The 20,107-nt window shown below is 37.8% G+C and overlaps 2 protein-coding genes and 2 long non-coding RNA genes across 5 annotated transcripts; 2 read left to right on the plus strand and 2 right to left on the minus strand.

Moving 5' to 3' along the window:
- Positions 1-9,891: 9,891 nt before the first annotated feature.
- On the minus strand, positions 9,892-14,252 carry LOC110712617 (protein SIEVE ELEMENT OCCLUSION B-like). Its single transcript, XM_021891093.1, has 7 exons — positions 13,923-14,252; positions 13,714-13,818; positions 12,993-13,441; positions 12,481-12,590; positions 12,176-12,318; positions 11,524-12,015; positions 9,892-11,262 (listed from the first exon to the last, which is right to left on the minus strand). Exons 1-7 carry the CDS (start codon positions 14,124-14,126, stop codon positions 10,645-10,647), a joined length of 2,121 nt encoding a protein of 706 aa, XP_021746785.1. The 5' UTR covers positions 14,127-14,252; the 3' UTR covers positions 9,892-10,644.
- On the plus strand, positions 11,870-13,071 carry LOC110712619. Its single transcript, XR_002509627.1, has 3 exons — positions 11,870-11,964; positions 12,130-12,292; positions 12,958-13,071. It is a non-coding gene; the product is annotated as an uncharacterized LOC110712619 (long non-coding RNA).
- Positions 14,003-16,728, plus strand: LOC110712620. 2 transcript variants are annotated; one of them, XR_002509629.1, is made up of 5 exons: positions 14,023-14,107; positions 14,260-14,321; positions 15,633-15,720; positions 16,187-16,310; positions 16,651-16,728. It is a non-coding gene; the product is annotated as an uncharacterized LOC110712620 (long non-coding RNA). The 2 variants fall into 2 exon arrangements; XR_002509628.1 differs by lacking the exon at positions 14,260-14,321 and having other exon boundaries at positions 14,003-14,107.
- LOC110712618 (protein SIEVE ELEMENT OCCLUSION C-like) lies at positions 15,734-19,764 on the minus strand. Its single transcript, XM_021891094.1, has 7 exons — positions 19,311-19,764; positions 18,906-19,001; positions 18,227-18,687; positions 17,981-18,093; positions 17,707-17,834; positions 16,724-17,212; positions 15,734-16,627 (listed from the first exon to the last, which is right to left on the minus strand). Exons 1-7 carry the CDS (start codon positions 19,485-19,487, stop codon positions 16,013-16,015), a joined length of 2,079 nt encoding a protein of 692 aa, XP_021746786.1. The 5' UTR covers positions 19,488-19,764; the 3' UTR covers positions 15,734-16,012.
- Positions 19,765-20,107: the final 343 nt, after the last annotated feature.

The raw sequence follows: 20,107 nt of genomic DNA on the forward strand, positions 1-20,107 counted from the left end.
TGGCCAGGAGCAACTCTTCAGCAGCCATTCGGCTGGCTTCAAGAGCCTCTAGACGCTGCTGCACTTCAGCTTGTGCAGCAGTTCCTTCTTGAATTCGGCTCTCAACAGCAGCCTTGAATTTGGAGACGTCCACTCCCATATGCTCCAGGAGGAATTTTTCCCCTTCCATCAGTGGGGGAAAAACTTCCTTCTCCATAGCATCGCAGAAGGTTTTCAGGGCTTCAGCAGCTTTTTTCCCGTACTCTTCAACCTCCTGCTGCTTCTCTTCAGCTGCTGCTTGCTTCAGCTTAGCAAGCTTTACTTCCTCATCAGCCACCTTCTTGTCGTGCACAGCAGCGTCTACCCTATCTTGTAGGGTATCTATCAGCTCTACAGTGAGAGTCTGATTGTGCACGAACTGAAAACAGGAAGACAAAAATAAATAAATAAAAAATATATATATATATATATATATAAAGAGTTGAATTTCGGAGGAAATGAAGACAAGGAAAATTACCTGCATCATCAGCAGTTGGTTAGACCTGGCTGGGTCAGGAACTGATCTGCTGGATTCGCCCATCCCAGCAGTGGCCTTCAGCGACCAGATCCTTGCCCTGTCTACTTCGGACATGCCAGCAAAATTGCCGAAGTAGGCTGCAGCTCCTTCTCGGTTTTGACCCCATATGAGATCCCAGATGTGGTCTGGGATTGGAATTCGGGGGGCCGAGAAACCCATTTCTCCAGAATGCAGAGTCTGGAAAGAAGGGAAGGACGACGATGGAGCTTGATTAGCTTTGGTTGTCTCAGCATCGTCCTTCTCAGAGGAGTCAATTACTATGACCTCCTCTTCTTCAGGGGTGAGGACGAAAGCCTCAACCTCTCTTGCGATATCTGCCGTGAAGCCCTCAGCACTGGACATCACGGCATCTTTATTTTCGTGCTCAGCAGCACTCTCCTTGATTTCTTCTTGGACCCCTCCCTTAGGTTCGGGAGTTCTCTGATCCACCTCCATCTCAGGAGGTGGCGGAGGGGTCTTTTGAGGTGATTGGGGTGTTGGCTGGGGAACCCTCGGCGATCCATTGCCTTCCTCAGGTTCCCTTATTGCGACGCCGATGGTCATCGGGCTCTGCTGAAAGTCATGAGGGCCGATGATGGCCATCCTTCGGCGCCTTTTCAGAAGGGGCTGCTCGTCCATATCTGAGTCTGAAGACTCTTGTATTTGATCTTCGGGACGAACAGGAGCTTTGCCTTCTCTGTGTCTGTTACTCTCTTCAGACTGTAACAGACAGGGGGAAAGAAGAATGTGAGTAATAAAAAAAAAAAAAAAAAAAAAAAAAGAAAAAGTTGTCTGAAAGCTCACCGAGGTCTTCAGCAAAGCCTCGTCTTCTTCAGCTGCTCTAGCTGCAGCTTCGGCTTCAGCAGCTCTAGAGGACCCTTCTCCTCCTTCGCAAGCCTCAAGTACCCGTGCAACCTCTTCGGCTGTGCGGGCCGCTTCAGCTTCTTCGTTCAGCAGCTGAAACCAAGGGTCTCTCTTCTTCCACCAAGGCTTCTGCCTCTGATACAGAGCAACAGCCTCGATTTGGAAGTGGGAAGAGTCTAGGTGAACTTCCCTATGCCTCGGCTCAGTGATAGGCGGGGCCCGTTCAGTTACAACTCGCTCTCGGTTGACACCAAGACGAGAGTAGTTACTGCCAACGTTGGTCTCGTCCCGCTCTGAAAAAAGGAAAGGGGAAAGTTTAGCTCAGATAGATTGGCACAACATAAAAAAAGCAAAGCGAGAGAAGAAAAGAGGTAGTTAAAAAGCCTCGGCCCCAGCCGAAGAAGCTTACCATCCTTAAACTTTCGGCTGAGGCCAACAGCTGCTAGCATGTTCTCTTGGAAAACGTAATGCGTATCGGGGAGCCAAGTCTCCGGGATATGCTGCATTCGACCACTCCCCCCCGGGTTCGGCAGCTTGCCGAAGATATGTTGCTGATCCAGGTTCGGATCCGCCCCGTTATCTGCGGGGGGACCTAGACTTCCCATTTCGGGATCAGGCTCAGCTAAGTACCGGGGAGCGCTGAAGACGCAAGGGTGGCCCGGATCTGTGGGTGCCCTAACCCAAATCCATTGACCTCTCCAGTCCTTGTCTGAAGAGTCGTTTGGCCACATGGTCAAGTATTGGGGCCGGGACTCAATCCGGTACCACCCAGAACCATGGCTTCCGTGCCCACTTTGAATATTTGGCACTAGCCGATGGAGCTTTTTGAAGCAGTGCAGGTTCGGCACGTACTTGAAGAACTTGCAGACCCATAAGTATGTCATCACCCTTCGGATGCTCGTGGGGGTTAGCTGACATAGGGAGATGTTGTAATGGATCAGCAAGTCTCGGACGAAAACGTCCAAAGGGAACCTCAGCCCGTACTGAAGCTGTCTCGTGTACACCCCCACATACCCCGGGGGTGGACGATGGATTCTATCGGATGCTGAGGGCATTCGGCACCAATATCCATCAGCTTCAAAAATGCCGTAATGCAACTCAATTTGCTCGGCAAATCGATATTGATCGGCGTTCTCTACCCACCATGAGTAGGGGCGATTCTTTATCATGGCCGAAACGACTTCGGCATTCTCCCATTCTGAAAACCCAGGGAGGATATCCCAAAGTACAGCGGGAACTTCATCATCCCGTCCAGAAGCACTCGGCTCATCCGTTCTTTGAGGAGGAGCCGAGGAAAGGGGAGTCGCCCTAATCCCTTCAGCAGGGTCAGACTCCGGCCTTTGACCATTCCAGGTCCCAATCCTGTTCCTAGGATCGGGAATCGGCCTTGCTCTTCTTGGAGCACGGGCTCTACCTCTAACTCCTCTTGCCATTGATTATTTCGAAGAGAAAAGTCGAAAGAAAAGGGGAAGGAGTTCGAATTCGAAGAAAAATAAACTGAAATCAAAGGAATTTACCTTAATCTGAAGCGAAAGTTGCCGATTTACGAATTCGTAGTGGCAAGTCTCAGTTTCTAAGCTCAATGCTCGGGGAATTTGCGAAGTTTTGATGCGGGTTCTTGGTTTCTCTCTCGAAGAATTCTGGGTTTGTGTTGGTGAATAAGTGAGGAGAATGACGCGCCTCTGTTTATATCTCCAGGTACGGGATACGAAGAGTCTGTGCTTTAATTTCTCTTAAATACCCACTAAGTAACCATTAAACACATGATCTTGTGATTAAACTGCCCATTATCCGTCCAACTTCCGCAATCATTAACCGTTGTTATCTCATTAATTACGGTTCAAATTCAAATTTTTGGATCAATTAAATCATTTACTTCCCTCCTTTTCTGAATTAAATCAAACCCGACCCGTCATCCTTCCAAATCGGGTCTGGGGGGCAAGTTGTTTGGGTCCAATTTAGTCAAAATTGGGCCTAAGCACTAAATGATCCAATTAAAAGCCCAAGGTCAAGGTTCAACTCTCCAACTGCTCAAAAGTCAAAGGTCAGCCCACAAAGTAAGCCAATTGGGCTAAAGCCCAACCTCTCCATGTATGATGAGGTATAAAAGCCATCATATTGACACATTCACATAGACACGTTCATATTGATATTCCAATTCATATGCTCATTCTTGCATTCAGAAATATTACACAAAAGCCTCAAGCTACAAACTCTCTTGCATAGTGTCTTCCTTTTACACATTGTACTGACTTTAGCATCGGAGGGGCCTTCCTCGGAAACACCCCCGAGGCTAGTTTACGTGTGTTCACTGTGCAGGAAACCTTCGGCCCAACACAACTTGGACCGAATCCAGTCTTCTCCATTTCAGCGGACCTTCGGCAAGGTCCCATTGTTTTCACCCGAAACATTATCTTTGTTAAAAATATTAGTTTAATTGCTCAAGTATCCTAGTCTATATTAAAAAAAAAACTAAAATTTTTCTCTCTCTTAAGATTTAGTTTTATTTTTCAAGATTATTTTCTATAATTAAAAAATAAAAAAAAAGTTCTTTAGCTTTATTTTACATTAATTTCTTTTAATATCTCCAAATTCTAAAAAAAAATCACTTAGTCTCTTTATTACACTTTAACTAAGGAGTAATCATCTTTTCATTCTGGATAAGTAAGAAGGGTTATCCAAAAATATTGCTACATCTAGTTCAAGGTATTATCTTTATTCCTTTCTTAATTTCCTTAATTATTATTATTATGCTAACTAATGTGTTTGTTTTCATGTGATGTTACCAATAGGGGTAATGACGATATTAGGTGCTAAATTAGCCCTAAATCTTTCATTACTCCACACTAGAAAGCCAAGCCTATTGGTGAGGTGATAGGTTACAAAGTGGGGGGGTTAATTGCATTTAGCATTGTATCTCTTTATAATGCATTTTAAATATGAAAGGTTAATGCATTCACGTGACTACCTAATATTTTTTTAAAAGAATGATGTATTTCTTAATGTGAACTTAAAGATCTAAGGAATTAAGAGTTTAAGCAAAGGTTGTTCAAGAGTAAAGAACTACTTACCACGTCCCAAAGATGGCCTATTAAAGAACTTTTACGACCAGAATCAGTTCCAGTTCTTTAGCGCAAGTGATAGAACTTTTCAATAGCTTTCCAACCATATCTCACAATAATTTTTTCGATTTTTCTATGATTTTTTTAGTTCAAGCTATCAAAGAGGTGAAATATGCACGTTTTTCTCTTAATTGCTTTTTTAAAATGGTATTAATTTATTTTTAAGAAACTAATGGTGATATGAAACCTATTACACTATATTATATATATACTTTTAAACTCATGGAATTTTAAATAAAATGTTTTAATCTTTTTTTTTTTAAAGGTGATTTTAGAAATAAGAATTTTAACAAGCTTTAATTCTAAGTATTATTTTGAGAAACTTTAATCTTACCTTAAAGATGACTTCAGAAATAAGAGTCTTTAATTCTAAATGTCATTGTTTTAAAAATCTTTAATTTTATTTTAAGATGACTTTTGAAATAATTAATGTCCTAAGAACTTTAATTTTCTTTTAAAGATGACTTCAGAAATAAAGTTTTAACAAGCATTATTTTCTTTTATAATTTCATGAACCTTTTTATTTCAAATCCTTTTGTGACACAAGAATGAATCATAACTTTGCTTGTTTGTTTTTAATAAGTAATGATAGTTAATATGAGGTTATGGCCTCATTTCCAAACATGAGGTTAAGATTAATTATTTAGTTGTATAAGGTTGTAACAATTATCCATCTCCATGAAAATAAACTTATATCTCATCATAATTACCTGATGGATTAATTGACAATCGGGTATGATTAAATAGTTTATTGTTCCCTTTTATTTAGATGTAAGGCCTTGATAGGTGTCGTGCTTTATTTGGCCAATTCCATTAAGCCTAAACACATAACCCATAAAACCTTACAAAATTATCCTTGAGTGAATTTAAACCCAAAGTGAGATTATATAGTGAACCCTTACAGTTTCACTCCAAAAAATACCTTGACCCACTTAAAATTCGTCAATCGGGGCGCATTTGTTGAATTGTCTTGTTCAAAAGACATTTTTGGTGATCACTGATCGGGGTGATTTTCCTCAACCAAGGTAGTTCATTTTACTTTTATGAGTGAATCCGTCAAAGATCACTAAAATCCCACTTACGAAAATGACGTTTATGTCAACAACCCAAATTAAAAACCCAATGGAATTGGTTATTTAAAACATGGCATTTGTCCGAACTACGAAGGTTTTGATCCGTGAGTGAATTCAAAATCTCACTATGATCGGTACGTAGTGTAACTTTGGTGCTCAAACCTACCTTATATTAATTTTTTATTTTTTTTTGTGGTTAATATGTCTTAAAACTTGATTTTGACAACGCAATAGTAAGAGCCCGTTCCATAGAATGGAAGAGAAGACGAGTTCCATATGTTCGATTCTCTTAACCTAAACCCCGAACCCTGTGCCTTATTTCCTATTACGGAGTTAGCAGTTGATTTTTATTAAGTTTTAATTTCTTAAAATTGGTTGTTCTAAAATCTGTCCTTATTCGGATAAAAATAAGGTGGCGACTCTACGTTTTGTTTATAAGTCTTATCAGACACTTAAGTGGAACCTTTTATAGACTAATTTCTGTCCACTAAAAACCAGGTACCACAGTAGCTGTTCTGGTCTCATTGATGATGATTTTAGGAACTAGCTAGATCACTAGCTGGCAATCCGTTTTCACTTGGATCTCTTGGATTTGGTTCTCATGGCACCATTCCGTCGCCACAAGAATACCTTTAACTGCATGGATGCAATGATTCACATAAGACCGATAGCCTGTCTTTCCCGATGATGGTCCCTCAAGCAACTTCTCTGCAGCTTCATCTAGTATGGCTTCTAGGAATTCTTGCACGTGCTTTGCTCTTATTTCATGCCCCATCTGCATGAACGATAACTCGAACACACCCTACCGATTCTTGCCACAGGTCGATGAAGAGGGGTCTTTACCCTGTTTGAAAGTTGTTGTTTCCTTTCGTTCTGCTCAGTGCCACTGCTTCAGCATATGTTTTTTCCCACCAAATCTTAGTCTCCATTAGTGCAGCCAGATCCAGATTCATATTTCGAAAAATAACCTTATTCCAGATGGCCCAAAGGCCTGCAACACAGGGAGTTTATTCATTCAAACCTCAGTCCATCCTCTCTTATTAAAACATGGATCCATGACTTCTCAGCTAGAGTTCCAATTGAATCCCTTATCTGTCCATGTCCAAGGCATCACCCTTAGCTGCTGGGGGTCGTCCTTGTACCTATGCATCCTTGAAGCATCTATTTGACTCCCTTTGCCTTGCTTTTCGAATGGTGCGTGTGCTTTTTCATTTGTGTTGCCACACGAACGATACCCTTGTAGCCCCATAACCATGCATCCTCGAAGCATCTTATCTAATCATTCGCCTTCCTCCTAATTGCAGGCTGGCAATTGCTTGTATTTATCCCCATATATATTATATATCATACGAAGCAGGCTAGATAGGTTATTCTATCATCTCCAACCGTACTTGTACAAAAGGTCACTGTTGAACATTCCCATATTTTGTATTCCTAATCCACCCTTTCCTCAAGGAAGCTCTAGGAGATGTATGTTTCTCCAATGGATGGATATGTCATTACCCTTAGATGCCTAGAAGGCTAGAAGATTATCTTAAATAGGGAATCAAGGGTGTCTGTAATCTTCTTCGCTACCAAGAAAATTGAGAACACATGAATGAAAAGGGTTGAGAGGATACCATTTAAGAGCACCAATTTGCTTGCCTATGAGTGTGATTTCGAAATCCATGAGGAAAGTATAGCATTCACCTTATCTATCATGATAGGTTGTAATTATTATACCATGCATATTTTATTTAACGACAAGAGTAATTTAGACTACAACCCTCATTATTCATTGGTCCAAAATTTAAGAGTTGAGTGCTGGAATTGGCTTGGGGGTTGGGGTGTTCAAATCCGGGTACCCAGAGTTTGGGGTACTTGTTTATTTGTCCCATGTCACCATGTGCCGACCCGAATATCTTGATACCCGAATTATTCGGGTCGGGACATAGGGTACCCGGATTTTTTAACGATTGTAATTAATTTGCACCCAAAAGGTAAAAAATTGAAAAACAATTTAGATCTACTATCCAAAATCCACACAATCGAACAACCAAGATACAAAATAACCAATTACACAAAGCTTTGTTTCAATAATAATAATAAAATTTGAAACATACAAAGAATTAGAAGGAAAAAATATATAATTAGAAATTGCAAGTCTTGCAACAGTTAATTATATAAGAAAATATAATTAGAAATTGTAATTAATTAGCTCCCAAGGTACTGTTGCAAGTCTTGCAACAGTTTCAACTTGAAACATAGAACACACTCCAACGCAACGACCACCGCGACATTGTTGGGCGAAGTAGCACGCAGCGACCACCGACGACGCAGTTAGGCGAAGCAGCAGCGAGCCTCAGACGAAGGTGGGCAAAGCAGCGGTTGAGAAGGCGATTGATGAGAAGAGGTTTGAAAGTTTGAGAATATATAAAGAAGTAGGAAGAGCAGAGAAGGAACTCAAGGAATAAGAAGGAAGGAAGAAAGACAGAGAAGTAGGAACAGAGAGGAAGCTCGGAAAGGAAGAGAGAGGTAGGCAGGAAGAGAGAGAGAGAGAGAGAGAGGGGAAGAGAGAGAGTGGAGATTGTGACTTGTGAGGAAGGAACCATACCCTAATTTTGTTTTAAAACAGAAGGGGCATGTGGGGATTGTGGGCTGGGCTTAGTAGCGATTTTTTTTTTAATATTAATTTATTTCGAAGAATTTGGGTACCCGTGAATTATAAAATGCGGCCCATGTCCCGACCCGAATAACAAACATTTTTTCCCGGGTCGGGTATCCGTCCCGAAAAAATAGCATTTTTCCCCAAATTTCCTGTCGGGTATTTACCGGGTCATCGGGAAATCGGGTCGGGTTTTTTTGAACACCCCTACTTTGGTGGGGGGAGGGGTGTAATGGTAAGGATTACCACTTTTTTCTTCCAAACACCTTTGATTGAATTGGCAAGATTTGAACCCTAAAAATAGTGGGAAATGAAATTGAGCTAAAAACATAATAATGTAAACGAATTTCAATACAAGAGTTTGGAAATGTATCATTTCAATACTAAGCATGCATATTCAAGTTATTAACTACATGGTCTATGCCATTCTGTCAATTATTAACAAATTATGTGTCATCCATTATTAAATAATGTTTGATTTAGGGTTTGTTTAGTTTATCATATGTTTACTTATCTGATCTAATTTGGTTGTTGGATTTGACCAAACTTTGACCTTATGTGTAAGATAATCTATAAAGGAAAAATACATTAGTTGGGGTCTTGTTAAATTTGTAATCATGTGTATTTATAATTTATTTTATTTTTCATTATAAAATAAAATATATTTAGCGAGAATCTAATGTGAACTTATTTATTGTTTAATAAGTAAAAATAAGGTTAACAAAAAATGGTATTTAGGTAAAAGGTTTAACCTTGTAGCTTATAAATCATGAAATCAAATTCAACTACTATTATTTTAGTGGGGATTTCCTTATCCTTTACCTGAGGTATAGATTCAGTAAAATTCTTCTCTTCCTTTTTTTACCTTTCTAAAAGTTTAAAATAACTCTTATTAATAGTGTTTGAATAATAAGATTAATGGTTGTTCTCTTCAGCTTAAGTTCTATTTAGTTTAGTTCCTAATTTTATGATGTTCCCATCTCCACTTGAGCTATCCTTCCATCTCTGAAAATAACTAGTTTATGATGTTCCCAAAGTTTACGTTGACTCCCCAAGGCGGCTAGGCCCCTTACAAAAAAATTGGTAGTTCACTTTGAAGATTGGGCCGTGATCTTGAAAGAAGGCCCATAATTTTCCATCGTCCTCCAAGGCTCCAAGAACCCTTATTTCCAACCTCTGTTATAAAACCCCAAATCAATCTTCCTTTTCCCAAATCGTCTTCAACCTATTCAAAGAAACCCTAATTCATCGTCTTCAACCTCCCTCTTTTTTGTTTCTCATCATTTTCAATCAACATTTTCCTGCATTTTATTTTGTTATTCATCAGTTTTCTTTAAATTTGCTTCACGAGGCGTTGCGTTAATCGGCTTTTTTCGATTCCGATGAACGTGTCAAGGGGAGCATATATTAATAATCCTGCGATTTCAACTTCGATTTGATTTTTTTCAAATCTTTTGCAACTGCGATTAAATTCTCGATTCGTAGTTTGCATTTTGAAGTTCGAATTTGTGACATTTAATTTTGTAATTAAAATTGAATTTATTGTTGCTTCATATGGTGAACTCTCTCCCTGTAAATGAGAAGTGTTCTAGTTTCCGAAGCATAAATTGATTAAAATTGCCAGTCTTAAACAGCTCGATGAATGGAGTAATCTATTAATCTCTTTACTTTCATCGCGTTACCTGTCTACTGGTACATTTTCGATACTTACATTTTTAATACATTTGATTCTGATTAAATTGAATTGAAATTCATGTTTTTGGATGCAAATAAGTTTTTTTTTTTCATGTTCAAAACTTGTTTTTTTGAATCTGTAATCTTGTGAATATTCTTGAAAGTTTTGAACTTGGTTTGGTACATTTAAAACTTCTTAATGATGTTTTAAGATGTTGGATTTGATGATATTGAAGTTGAGTTGAACTTAATAAAATAATATTACAAAATGTGTATTTCTTTAAATTTGGTAAACATAGAATTAAATTTTGTAAATTATAGGGTTTCACATTTTATTTCATTGCACTTGTGTGGCGAATAGAAATGTTCAAGGTTTAAGCGATACATAGACTTGGTTGAGGAATACTGGACTTTGGACTTTAATTTTGGACTCTTGAAAACTTGAATGTATAATGTATGAAGAAGATTAAAGTTGGTTAAACAAACTACTACGTCGAAAACTCGGAATTTATTGAGACATTAATTCATTCTTATCTTCTTGCAACTCTCTAATTTACATCAAACTATATCAGCTGTGTTGCTACATCAAAGATTCAAGCGTTACTAAGTTACAAACTGTATTAGTACTAGATTTACAACAAATGACAAGTTATAATGGAAATATGGTTAGGTTCAATTTATTCTTGTGCTATGTTTCTTATTGTGGAAGAGTGACCTATTATGTGAGATTTCTTAGTCAGTACAGCAGCGATACATGATAAATTTCTCCATGGCACGGCCACATTCTGCACAAACAACCTTGTCTGGAACGCTCCCAGTTGTGCCTGGTAGAATGAGACGGTTGCAGTGGTGTGGTGTTTGGTTTCTTTGCAAATAATCGGTTATTGCTTGCACAAAGCCTTTCACCGGGACATCTTCTTTCCATTCTTCAAATTTATCCAAGCACATCATGATGGTCTCACCCTTGGCTTTGGTCATCTCTGTCGCCCCCCTGCTGATCAAAGCCCACCCTTGATCACCTGCATCGAAGCTCATCATTGTAACTATCTCTTGCATAATGGGGTCATCCTGCACCGTCTTTCCTTGTTGTACCTTGGAGTGCCACATGCTCTCTAGCCGCACCCAGAAGTACCACACTAGAGTTACATCAGGCAGTACATGGCTCAAGCCCTGAGAAGTAATCTCATCATTGATCTTACGGATTTTTTCCTTGAGGTTGCTTTTACCAACATATAACATCTCGAGTGAAATTTGAGCAGCTTGTGCAGTATTATGTAGTTTGGCGGTAAATTTCTGTATCCACTCCAGGTCTTCTCCTCCGTACATACATATATATTTCTGGTCTTGCATCTGTTACAAAGTACACTCATGAGCTGATTAAAAAACAAGACTTCATGCTCTTACAACATTGACTATTCGCTACAATTTTATATTACATTTTTATCTGTTTGATAAATGATGCACTTGTATATGCATAACAGATGCTGGTTAATCATGTCATATATCTGTAAATTGATGTTTTGCTTGTACACTATAGAACTATAATATATGCATTATTATAAACAATGATAAAACAAGGATTTAAGAAAAGGAAGCATAGGACTGTCATACCCATTGGAAGATCATTGGTTCAATGGCGTCTGCCAACAAATCGAGCCTCCATTTCTCTTCTGCCCAAAGAGCTTCTTCCCTTGTTCTAGTGAAAGGAAATGCCAGACTCCCCCAAATCCACATCATGTATAGAGCATTGGGGTTAGTGACTCGACCTTGTGGATCAAGGACGACAAGCATGGGCTTCTTGCTGAAGTGCCACACCTCCTTTATATACCTAAGAACTGCAGGGTCAATCATTGAAGGGTGATAAACAGTGTACCAAGGCATCACTGATTGTAGAGTTTTAAACTGTTCTTGTTTTTTATCATCCCAAGGGGAAGATTTGTCGACCACCGGGAGCCACACTACTTCATATTGACTTTCCACCCTTGCTGGGTGTTGCCTTGATTCTTGGTACATTTGATCAAGAATTGAAAGTTCTTCATGAGAAAAGTGCAGGTCTGTAATTAGTAGTATAACATTTCTTCTCCTCAATACATCTATGCTTACCTGTATGAGAATGTGTTTTTGTCAATGCTAAGCTATTTTATTTGCAGTTATAAACTGCTCAATTCTTAACCTTAATCATAAACTTCTTGATCTTTTGTGTAAAATAAAATTTAGCTATAGCAACAACAGACAGGAGCAGAGGAGTAAACAGTAAACAAACCCTTTTGTTTCCTGAACCATCCCAAAGGGGCAGTTGATCGTCCTTGTAATAAATCAGAAGCCTGAGAATTTTCATGTTGTCAACATGGGGTGTCTCAAATGTGCGAATAAGCAGCTGGTATGCTTCTATATGTTTCTTTTCATCTGCATTACACAAGAAAATTTAATTAGTCTTGCAGAATACATGCATAATATGTACATAGAGTATACATTATTATTATGTGCATTGTGATTATTTCAATACATATATCTCAATAATTGGTGAAAGGTAATGTCTGCTACATATTGTATGTAGCTTTAGCTTACCAATGTGTTGGTAGCAGAGATCTAGCTGCTTTCGTAGATGTTCATATATGCTGCTGACCTTATGAGCTAAGCTTGACAGCTCCCAAGCCTCTGTTGTTGATGATATATACCTGATTGTATCCAAGCATTATTTTAGCATATTAACTGCTTGTGAAGTTTCAAGATGAAAATCTAAAATAGATAAAACAAAAACTGTGAAGTATGAATTCAGGTAACAAAATGTTGTTATAAGTTCGAATATCTGCTGACTTGTTTATCGCTTCTTGAATAGTTTATCTGTATGTTAGTTCTCTTCATAGATTTTTCAATGATGGCTTATAAGCATCATAGCTAATATTATGAACTAAGATGTCTTGTATTAGTGATAATATGGTAGGTTTACTCAAATTATTCATCCTATAAGAGAGCATAAATTAGCATGTTCCTTAAAATAAAAGCTTAAGAAATGTTCAAATAATGACCGAGTTGTTGTTACAGATTGGACTCATAAAAGCAAGGGGAGGATCACATACTCGTTACTCATGCTAATTAGACCCGCAATTTGTGATGCACAGGCCAGTATACTCCTGATGATCCAGTAAGCAGCTGTCGGGATCAAAGCATCAGCACTTTCATATACCGGTGTATCTGCAGTTATGTACTGTGGTGGGAGCTCCTTGAATTCCACGATACATTTGGTAACGTTTACCATGGCTCTGATTAAATTGCCAATTGCTTCAAACTTGGGTTTGAGGCTATCTGGGTGCTCCATTATCTCAGGAAGTTGCTTAAGGATTGCAACAGATTTTGCCAATGAGTTTACAGTGTAGAGCTGGGCAATTAACCAGAAATCACCATAATACGTAGCAAAGGCTGCAAGAGCAAGGACCACTTTTGCATCCCAAGAGTAGCTTGAGACCATGTTGAATATTGACAGAGTTGTTGTATGTGCATCTCCACTTCCAGAACATTTGCAAATTATCTGTAATAAGAATTTCACTCCATATCAGGTTAATCCCTATTGGTTGATGTCTTATTCTAGTTTGTTTTTATAAGAGCAGACCCACTGTTTGATGTCATTGCAAATATCTTCTTCTGATACTAACACTTAATCGAAATGACAATATGGATCCTCTATGTTTTTACATAAAGGTATAGTTTTAATACACTGCTATATGCTGCTCTTTTCGTTATCTTCATAATATATGAGATTTTCTTGTTTCTAGTTAAACAGCTTCTGAGATTATAACTAACCTCGTTAGAGATTTTGTTTATGGTGAATGCCAATAGTTCTATCAGCTCTCCATAACCAGCTTGGAATGCCTTGTCATCTAGAGCATCCATGTGTGCTTGATCTCCCTGTTACATGTTCAATTGCAGACAATTCTATAATCAAAGCAGCCAACTTTATGTGTATCACAGATAATATTATATATGGAGTTGCATAGTATGGGATTCTGTACCTGAGTAGAGCCAGGGACAGTGGGTGCAGCACGGTAAAAGATGTCCTCAATGATGTGAAGTAAAGGTTTCACATCAATGTCACGGCCATCAGGGGCATGTGTGGCTCGAAGTTGGTTCAGCATTGTTGTGTCATCAGAAGCCGAGAACAAATGTCTATCACCTCTGAACCGATGTTTCCTGCCAGGTGCAGTAGAACTTGCCATTGTTTTGGTAAATTTGGATTTTAATAAATGAGCTGCTGATTTTATATTTCTCCTTCCATACCTTTTATAGTTTCATCCGATGGTTAGTTTTTGGAATAAAGGTCAAATGAACCTACTACCTTGCTTGTAACAGGGTCAAAAGTTTTGATCAATTGGCAAGGTTAAGAATTTTAGGAAAAGAACTTGACTGGCTTTGTAAGTTGTCCTTTCTTTAAATATAGATAGTCTGAAGATTCTTATGCTAGGAAACTCGAATGGTTTTGGTACTATTACTGCCTGAGATCGATTCGTCTTCTTGAATTCTCATTTTTCCTCTTTGTATGTAATTGGTATTTTGATGGCTAAACTGTCTGAGAAATCTGGGATTCTTTATTCTGAAATCTTAACTGGTCACAACTGTCACATAGTTTTATTGTATTATATTTTGCCTGAATGAAAGACTTCTTATAGGTTTTTCAGCATATTTCTTGTAATATGACTCAAGAATCTCAAAAAGCAGCAACTCTTTCCTCTTAGGAGATGCATAGTCAGAAAACATGCTTTTGATCATAATAAGTACACAATTATAGTGCGTTACTTTTGTTATGAGCATGCTATATGTAGTTAGGTTATAGAAAAAGCTGAGAAGATAACTGAAAAGAGAATTCCCTATGTCGAGGATCAATCTCTAAAGCTAGTGTATTATGCTTCTAATTATGATATATTGATATAATATGTACACTTAAAAGTCAGCTTTGCGTATTAATATTTTACTGCTTCTTAAATTGCAGTACAACATGCCTATCCTGTTCCATAACCACTGGCTTGCCCAATGTTAGTGTCGAATATTCAGAGATAACTAATTTATTGAGGCTAACTCTTTTTTTTATATGGTGGTGATTTATCTCCATTTTAGAAGTAAATTTGGTAGAATACATGTAACATAGGTGAACTGCAGAGAAGATTTTCCCATCCTAGCATATTTCACCCAACATGTCCATCTGTTTTTGTAAGTAACACCAAAAATGTTTCTAGTTTTGCTGAAAATTACTTAAAGTAGTCCTTGAGATCAGAGCGAACTAAAAATCCGCTCCCTGAGAATCATCTACCCTGCCTCAGCTGCTACAAGGATCTCAATGCTTTCTGAAACCTCATGCTTGCTTGCCCTTTTGATGTTTATTATGCTGTAGCTTTTTACTGATTAAAAAAAACAGCCTTAGGATCATTCAAACTATATCTTTGCTAGTATTTACAAAATCCCTGTTCAATGTTACTATAATCCGTGGATGAACTGATATACAAGTACGAGTACTATTTAGTGGCAGTCCTATTAAAAGGTCCATGTATGTGATGAAATATATCAATGTTTTTAAATTATTGCTGGTCTAAATCATTGTCTTAAAAAATGGATCTTATTACATGATCTGTGACATCCATAGTTCTATTAGAAAAGTGCATCATTAAGCATGCTTGTTATTTTGTTTCATGCACCAATTATTACTGATGGCATGATCACCACTTTATCAGAAGAAAGGCGGATGAAGAATGCATCAGCTGTACTGCTGAAGCAGGAAAAACCTGGACTGTGCTGTCTACATATCCACTAAATTACCAGGTATTTTTTTAGCTATTACCTAAGCAAAATTAGAATTTTTACTGTGCATTGGCTTTGTTGCTGCCCTTTGAAACAGCTTGGTACTATTCTACCTTCATCAAATTTGCGGGGATGATTTTTAGTTAGCTAGCTATGTTTCAAGAGACAATAAACATTTGACAAGAGATTGAACTGAATAAACCTTAAGCAATATGGAGTTGGATTTTTATTAGCTACATCTTCCTAAACACGGAGTTGCATTTATTGTTACTTAAACAACAGTTAGAAAGTCTATTATTCTTATTTGGAAAACCTACACTACATCATAGGCAATTAGCTTCTCCATTGGACGCTTGCACTTCTTACAAATGACAGTTTCTTCCATTAGCTCTTTATTATATCTTATCATATTTGAGTGGGAGCATGGCTCAGTTGGGGGAGGTTCCTGAGAAAGTCTAATTGCATCTACCAAACCAATTTCTGGCAGATACTTTTTCCATGTCGAGTATTTACTCAAGAACTGAGTCCATTCATTACCATGAAGCTTTACAATATCTGCTGAAGAACCCCTACCAAAGATCACCCAATCTTCATCGTTATCATCTTTACAGGTATCTAGCAATTCTTCTACCTCTCTTAGAATATTATCAGTGTCAGAGGTCTGTTGGAGCCTGAGTTTTGATCGTCTGATACTTTCAAGGCGCTTCCAAAACAAAGATATCTTGGACACAGTAAGAGTGTGACTTAGCTTCTCTTTTTCTATGGAGGAGACTATGTTGCTTACTATAACACTTTGATTTGTCTTACCAACATAAATCACCTCAAGTTGTGCAGCTAAGCTTTGAATATCTTTAATTTCTGCACTAAACTGTCTTACCCACTCAAGCTTACTGCTTCCGTAAATGCAAATTGTTCTTTCTTTTTCTACCTGACATTATTATGAAATCACAGTCAGTGACTCAGTGTTCAAGTTTACAGCAATTATATCAGAACAGAGTTCAAAATTTCAGAGCAAAGATCATACCCACATGGTGAACAAAGGGTCAATACTGTCAAGTAAGAGTCTCAGGTTCCATTTTTCTGTGCTCCACAGTTCCTTTTCTCTTGAGGCTGAAAAGGGGTATGCTTTGGCACCCCAAATCCATACCATGTCAGCAGCATCAAAGTTAGTTATCATACCTGTAGGGTCCAAGGCAACCATAATGGGCCTTTCGTCGAATTTCCATTCCTCTTTTGCATAGTAGATTGTTGCTGAGCTGAGTAACCATGGTTGTCGAATTGAGTACCAAGGCAAGGAGTTTGATATAACATTGAATATGGTGACTTCATTGTTGCTCCAATTCTCGGAAGTTGATATGGGGATCCACAGGATATCATAGCTTCTATCTTGCTTATCATGGAGAAGATGATCATATGTCTGTTGACCCAGTAAAAACAACTCATGCACAGGCAGGAGTTCTGGTTTTGAAATCAGCAGAACAACCACATTGTTCTTCAGTGAGGTGATTCCAACCTGTCACAAGAAGGTAAAAACCTGTTGAAATCTCCTTGGAAAATAATTGATATTTTATTGACTCTGATCAAGTTGCAGTAAGTACAAGAATGGAGGACAAGCTATCCTCTTAATAGCAAAAACAGATTATATGGCAGTTAGTCTTTCGTTAAAATTAAATTAAGTTATCCTCAGATTATCAGGAAAATTTTGATGTAGTTCTCCAAACCTTTTCTTGTTAATAAACATAAATTATGATTAGTGATCTTTTAATTCTTTTCATTCATAAGAAATTGTTACTCTGTATGATGTTTGTGATATCTGCTGAATACTCTGAATCTCAATTTGGATTAGTATGCATGATAGGTTTCATTATTAAACTCAATCTAATGTGGTCATATATTCTTGGTTTACTTAGGCTACATAGAATATAGATCACCAACAAGTCTAAGTAACAAAAAGAATGTATTTTTCTTTGCTGAAATTTTAGAAATAGTAATTTAAAGTCAGGAAACCTTTGCTTGCATAGATGATTGCTTTAGTGGCAAGTCATTCCTCAGTCCAAATAACATCCGAAGGATTTCTTGGTTGTCAATGTCTGGCTCCTGTAATGTATTCATGAGCTTCCTGTGCATCTTCTGCTCTGCATTTTGAGCCAGATAATGAACCAATTGTCCTTAAGATAAGAATACTACCTCGGTCTGGATCTAGTTGTCACACTACAAGTTTAAACTAAATACTCGTATATGTTAGAGACTATTTTATACTCGTATTTACTAATTTACATACCTGTCTGTTGCTGGCAGGCGTCTACCTGTGTTCTAAGCTGAGAGCCAATGCCGTTAATCTTGCTTCTTAAACTTACAATCTCCCATACAGCACTTGATATTGAATATGGATCCCTGAAGTCAAAAAATCCGGTTTAACAGTCAGTCTCCTTATTCATAAATTTGGCATAGAATATTTTTTCTGTATATTCTTATTGCAAAACTTGAAAATATAAGCACTGGTAGAAATAAATATGAACTGCATAACTGAAAGGAAAGAGGGTGCACTTGATCATCTTCGATGGCTCTCAAATTTGTAACGATAGATATGCTGACAATAATACTCCTGATGATCCAATAAGCAGCAACATACATTAACGATTTTGTAGTAGTTACAGTATCATCCTGCAGTTCTACATAGGTTATTGGTAGACCTTCAAACTGTGAAACACGCCTAATGACTTCTACCATTGTTTTAACTAATGAGGTCAATGCTTTAAAGATTGGCTCAAAAATGTTGCTGTCTGGAAAATGCTTAAGTAATGCAATCGACGCAGCTAACAGGTTCTTGTTCTGTGACTGCATTATGATCCAGAATTCACCAAAGACTGTTGCTAAAGCTGAAAGAGCTAGAAGCAGTTTTGCATCCCATCTATATTTCCCAAGTAAGTCAAACACGCTTAATGTTCTTTCGTGCACATTTTCATCTCCATAGCACTTGCAGAGTATCTGTCATTTTGTATTTTCACCTCATCAATCATCAAATAACAGGATTCCTTTCGTCCCAAATTGAACTTCACACTAGGGATTGGCTCAAAGATTATGAATAGTTCTTTTCGCAAACACCCCTAAATGGAAATTGCAGAGTTCATTTTGGGACGTAGGAAGTAAAGTTAAGTCCTTCTATAGGGTTGAAGGTGAGGGGATGTTAGTTTGAAGAGAAAAACCTCGCTTGATATCTTATATATCGAGTCTTCTAGTAGATCTTGTGATTCTTCTACCGCGGTGCTTAGTTCAAGGGGATCCTGCTGCTGAACAAACACCTGCCATGACACCAGGCTTAATTAGCTGCTATACTTGTATTAATGTATCAATTTTTTTGTTTTCAGCTTTTTTCGCTCTTTCTGTATGTCTTTTGGGTGATGGACTTAACATTTATGCTTATTCAATTTTAATGTTAAATGTTTGTTGTTACATCATTGAAACAAATGTGTGGCAGCAAAAGACTTAAACTAATTTAGTGGACACCTAAATAATTTGGCAAGCAGGTGTTATTCATACTACAACAACAACAACAACAACAAAGTCTTAATCCCAAAATAAGCAGGTGCTATAAGAGAGCTAAAATTTACTTGTGATGCAGTAGCGCGATGCATGATTGTTTCAATAACTCGAAGCAACATCTCTGAATCAAGTTCGCGTCCATCTGGATCATGCATGATAAGGATCTTCTTAATGAGGACGTCTTGCTCCGAAGAGGATGAGGACTCTATGTGAAAACTTTCGCCGTAGAGGTAGCTCAAGGCCATCGACCAGTGACTATGACCTATGTACCGAGTTTATTAAGTGACATGTAGGTATGGTATCTATGCTCTGCTTCTTTTAATTAAAATTGGGTTGCTGTTTAAGAAAACAAAATGATTGCTAAAATAAGATGAGAGAGTTTTTCATAGTATAAGATTTCATCCTACAAGGGGTAAGGTATATAGCTAGTGGCATTATCACAGTATCACAGTATTACAGTAGGAAACTTTTGCTTTATTATATTTATATGTCACTTTAAAAAGTGTAATTGTGCAAGTTCTGTTTTAGCCTGTTGAATTATGCCTTCCAAATCTTCACAGTAATTAGTGGATTTAACCATATAAAGCGAAGTTATGGATTAATCCCATCGTTTGTTAATATAATCTAAAAGCGTTTAGGTTTCGTTATTTGATCATACAGCAAGAAAGGTTTAACAGGTTTTAATTTAACATTGGTTTTAACTTTATAACTGACTCAATTATAATAAACCCGGCCTATCCAACCTTGAAGTACACTCGAACTAGATAACCATTATATGGATGAATGAAGTAGATTAATGTTCCATAATAATCTAAAAAATAATAAATTAGAGATTAATTATCATCTAATCTGAATGTGTATGTGA

Source organism: Chenopodium quinoa, unplaced genomic scaffold (genome assembly GCF_001683475.1).
Source record: "Chenopodium quinoa cultivar QQ74 unplaced genomic scaffold, ASM168347v1, whole genome shotgun sequence".
Taxonomy (NCBI): domain Eukaryota; kingdom Viridiplantae; phylum Streptophyta; class Magnoliopsida; order Caryophyllales; family Amaranthaceae; genus Chenopodium; species Chenopodium quinoa.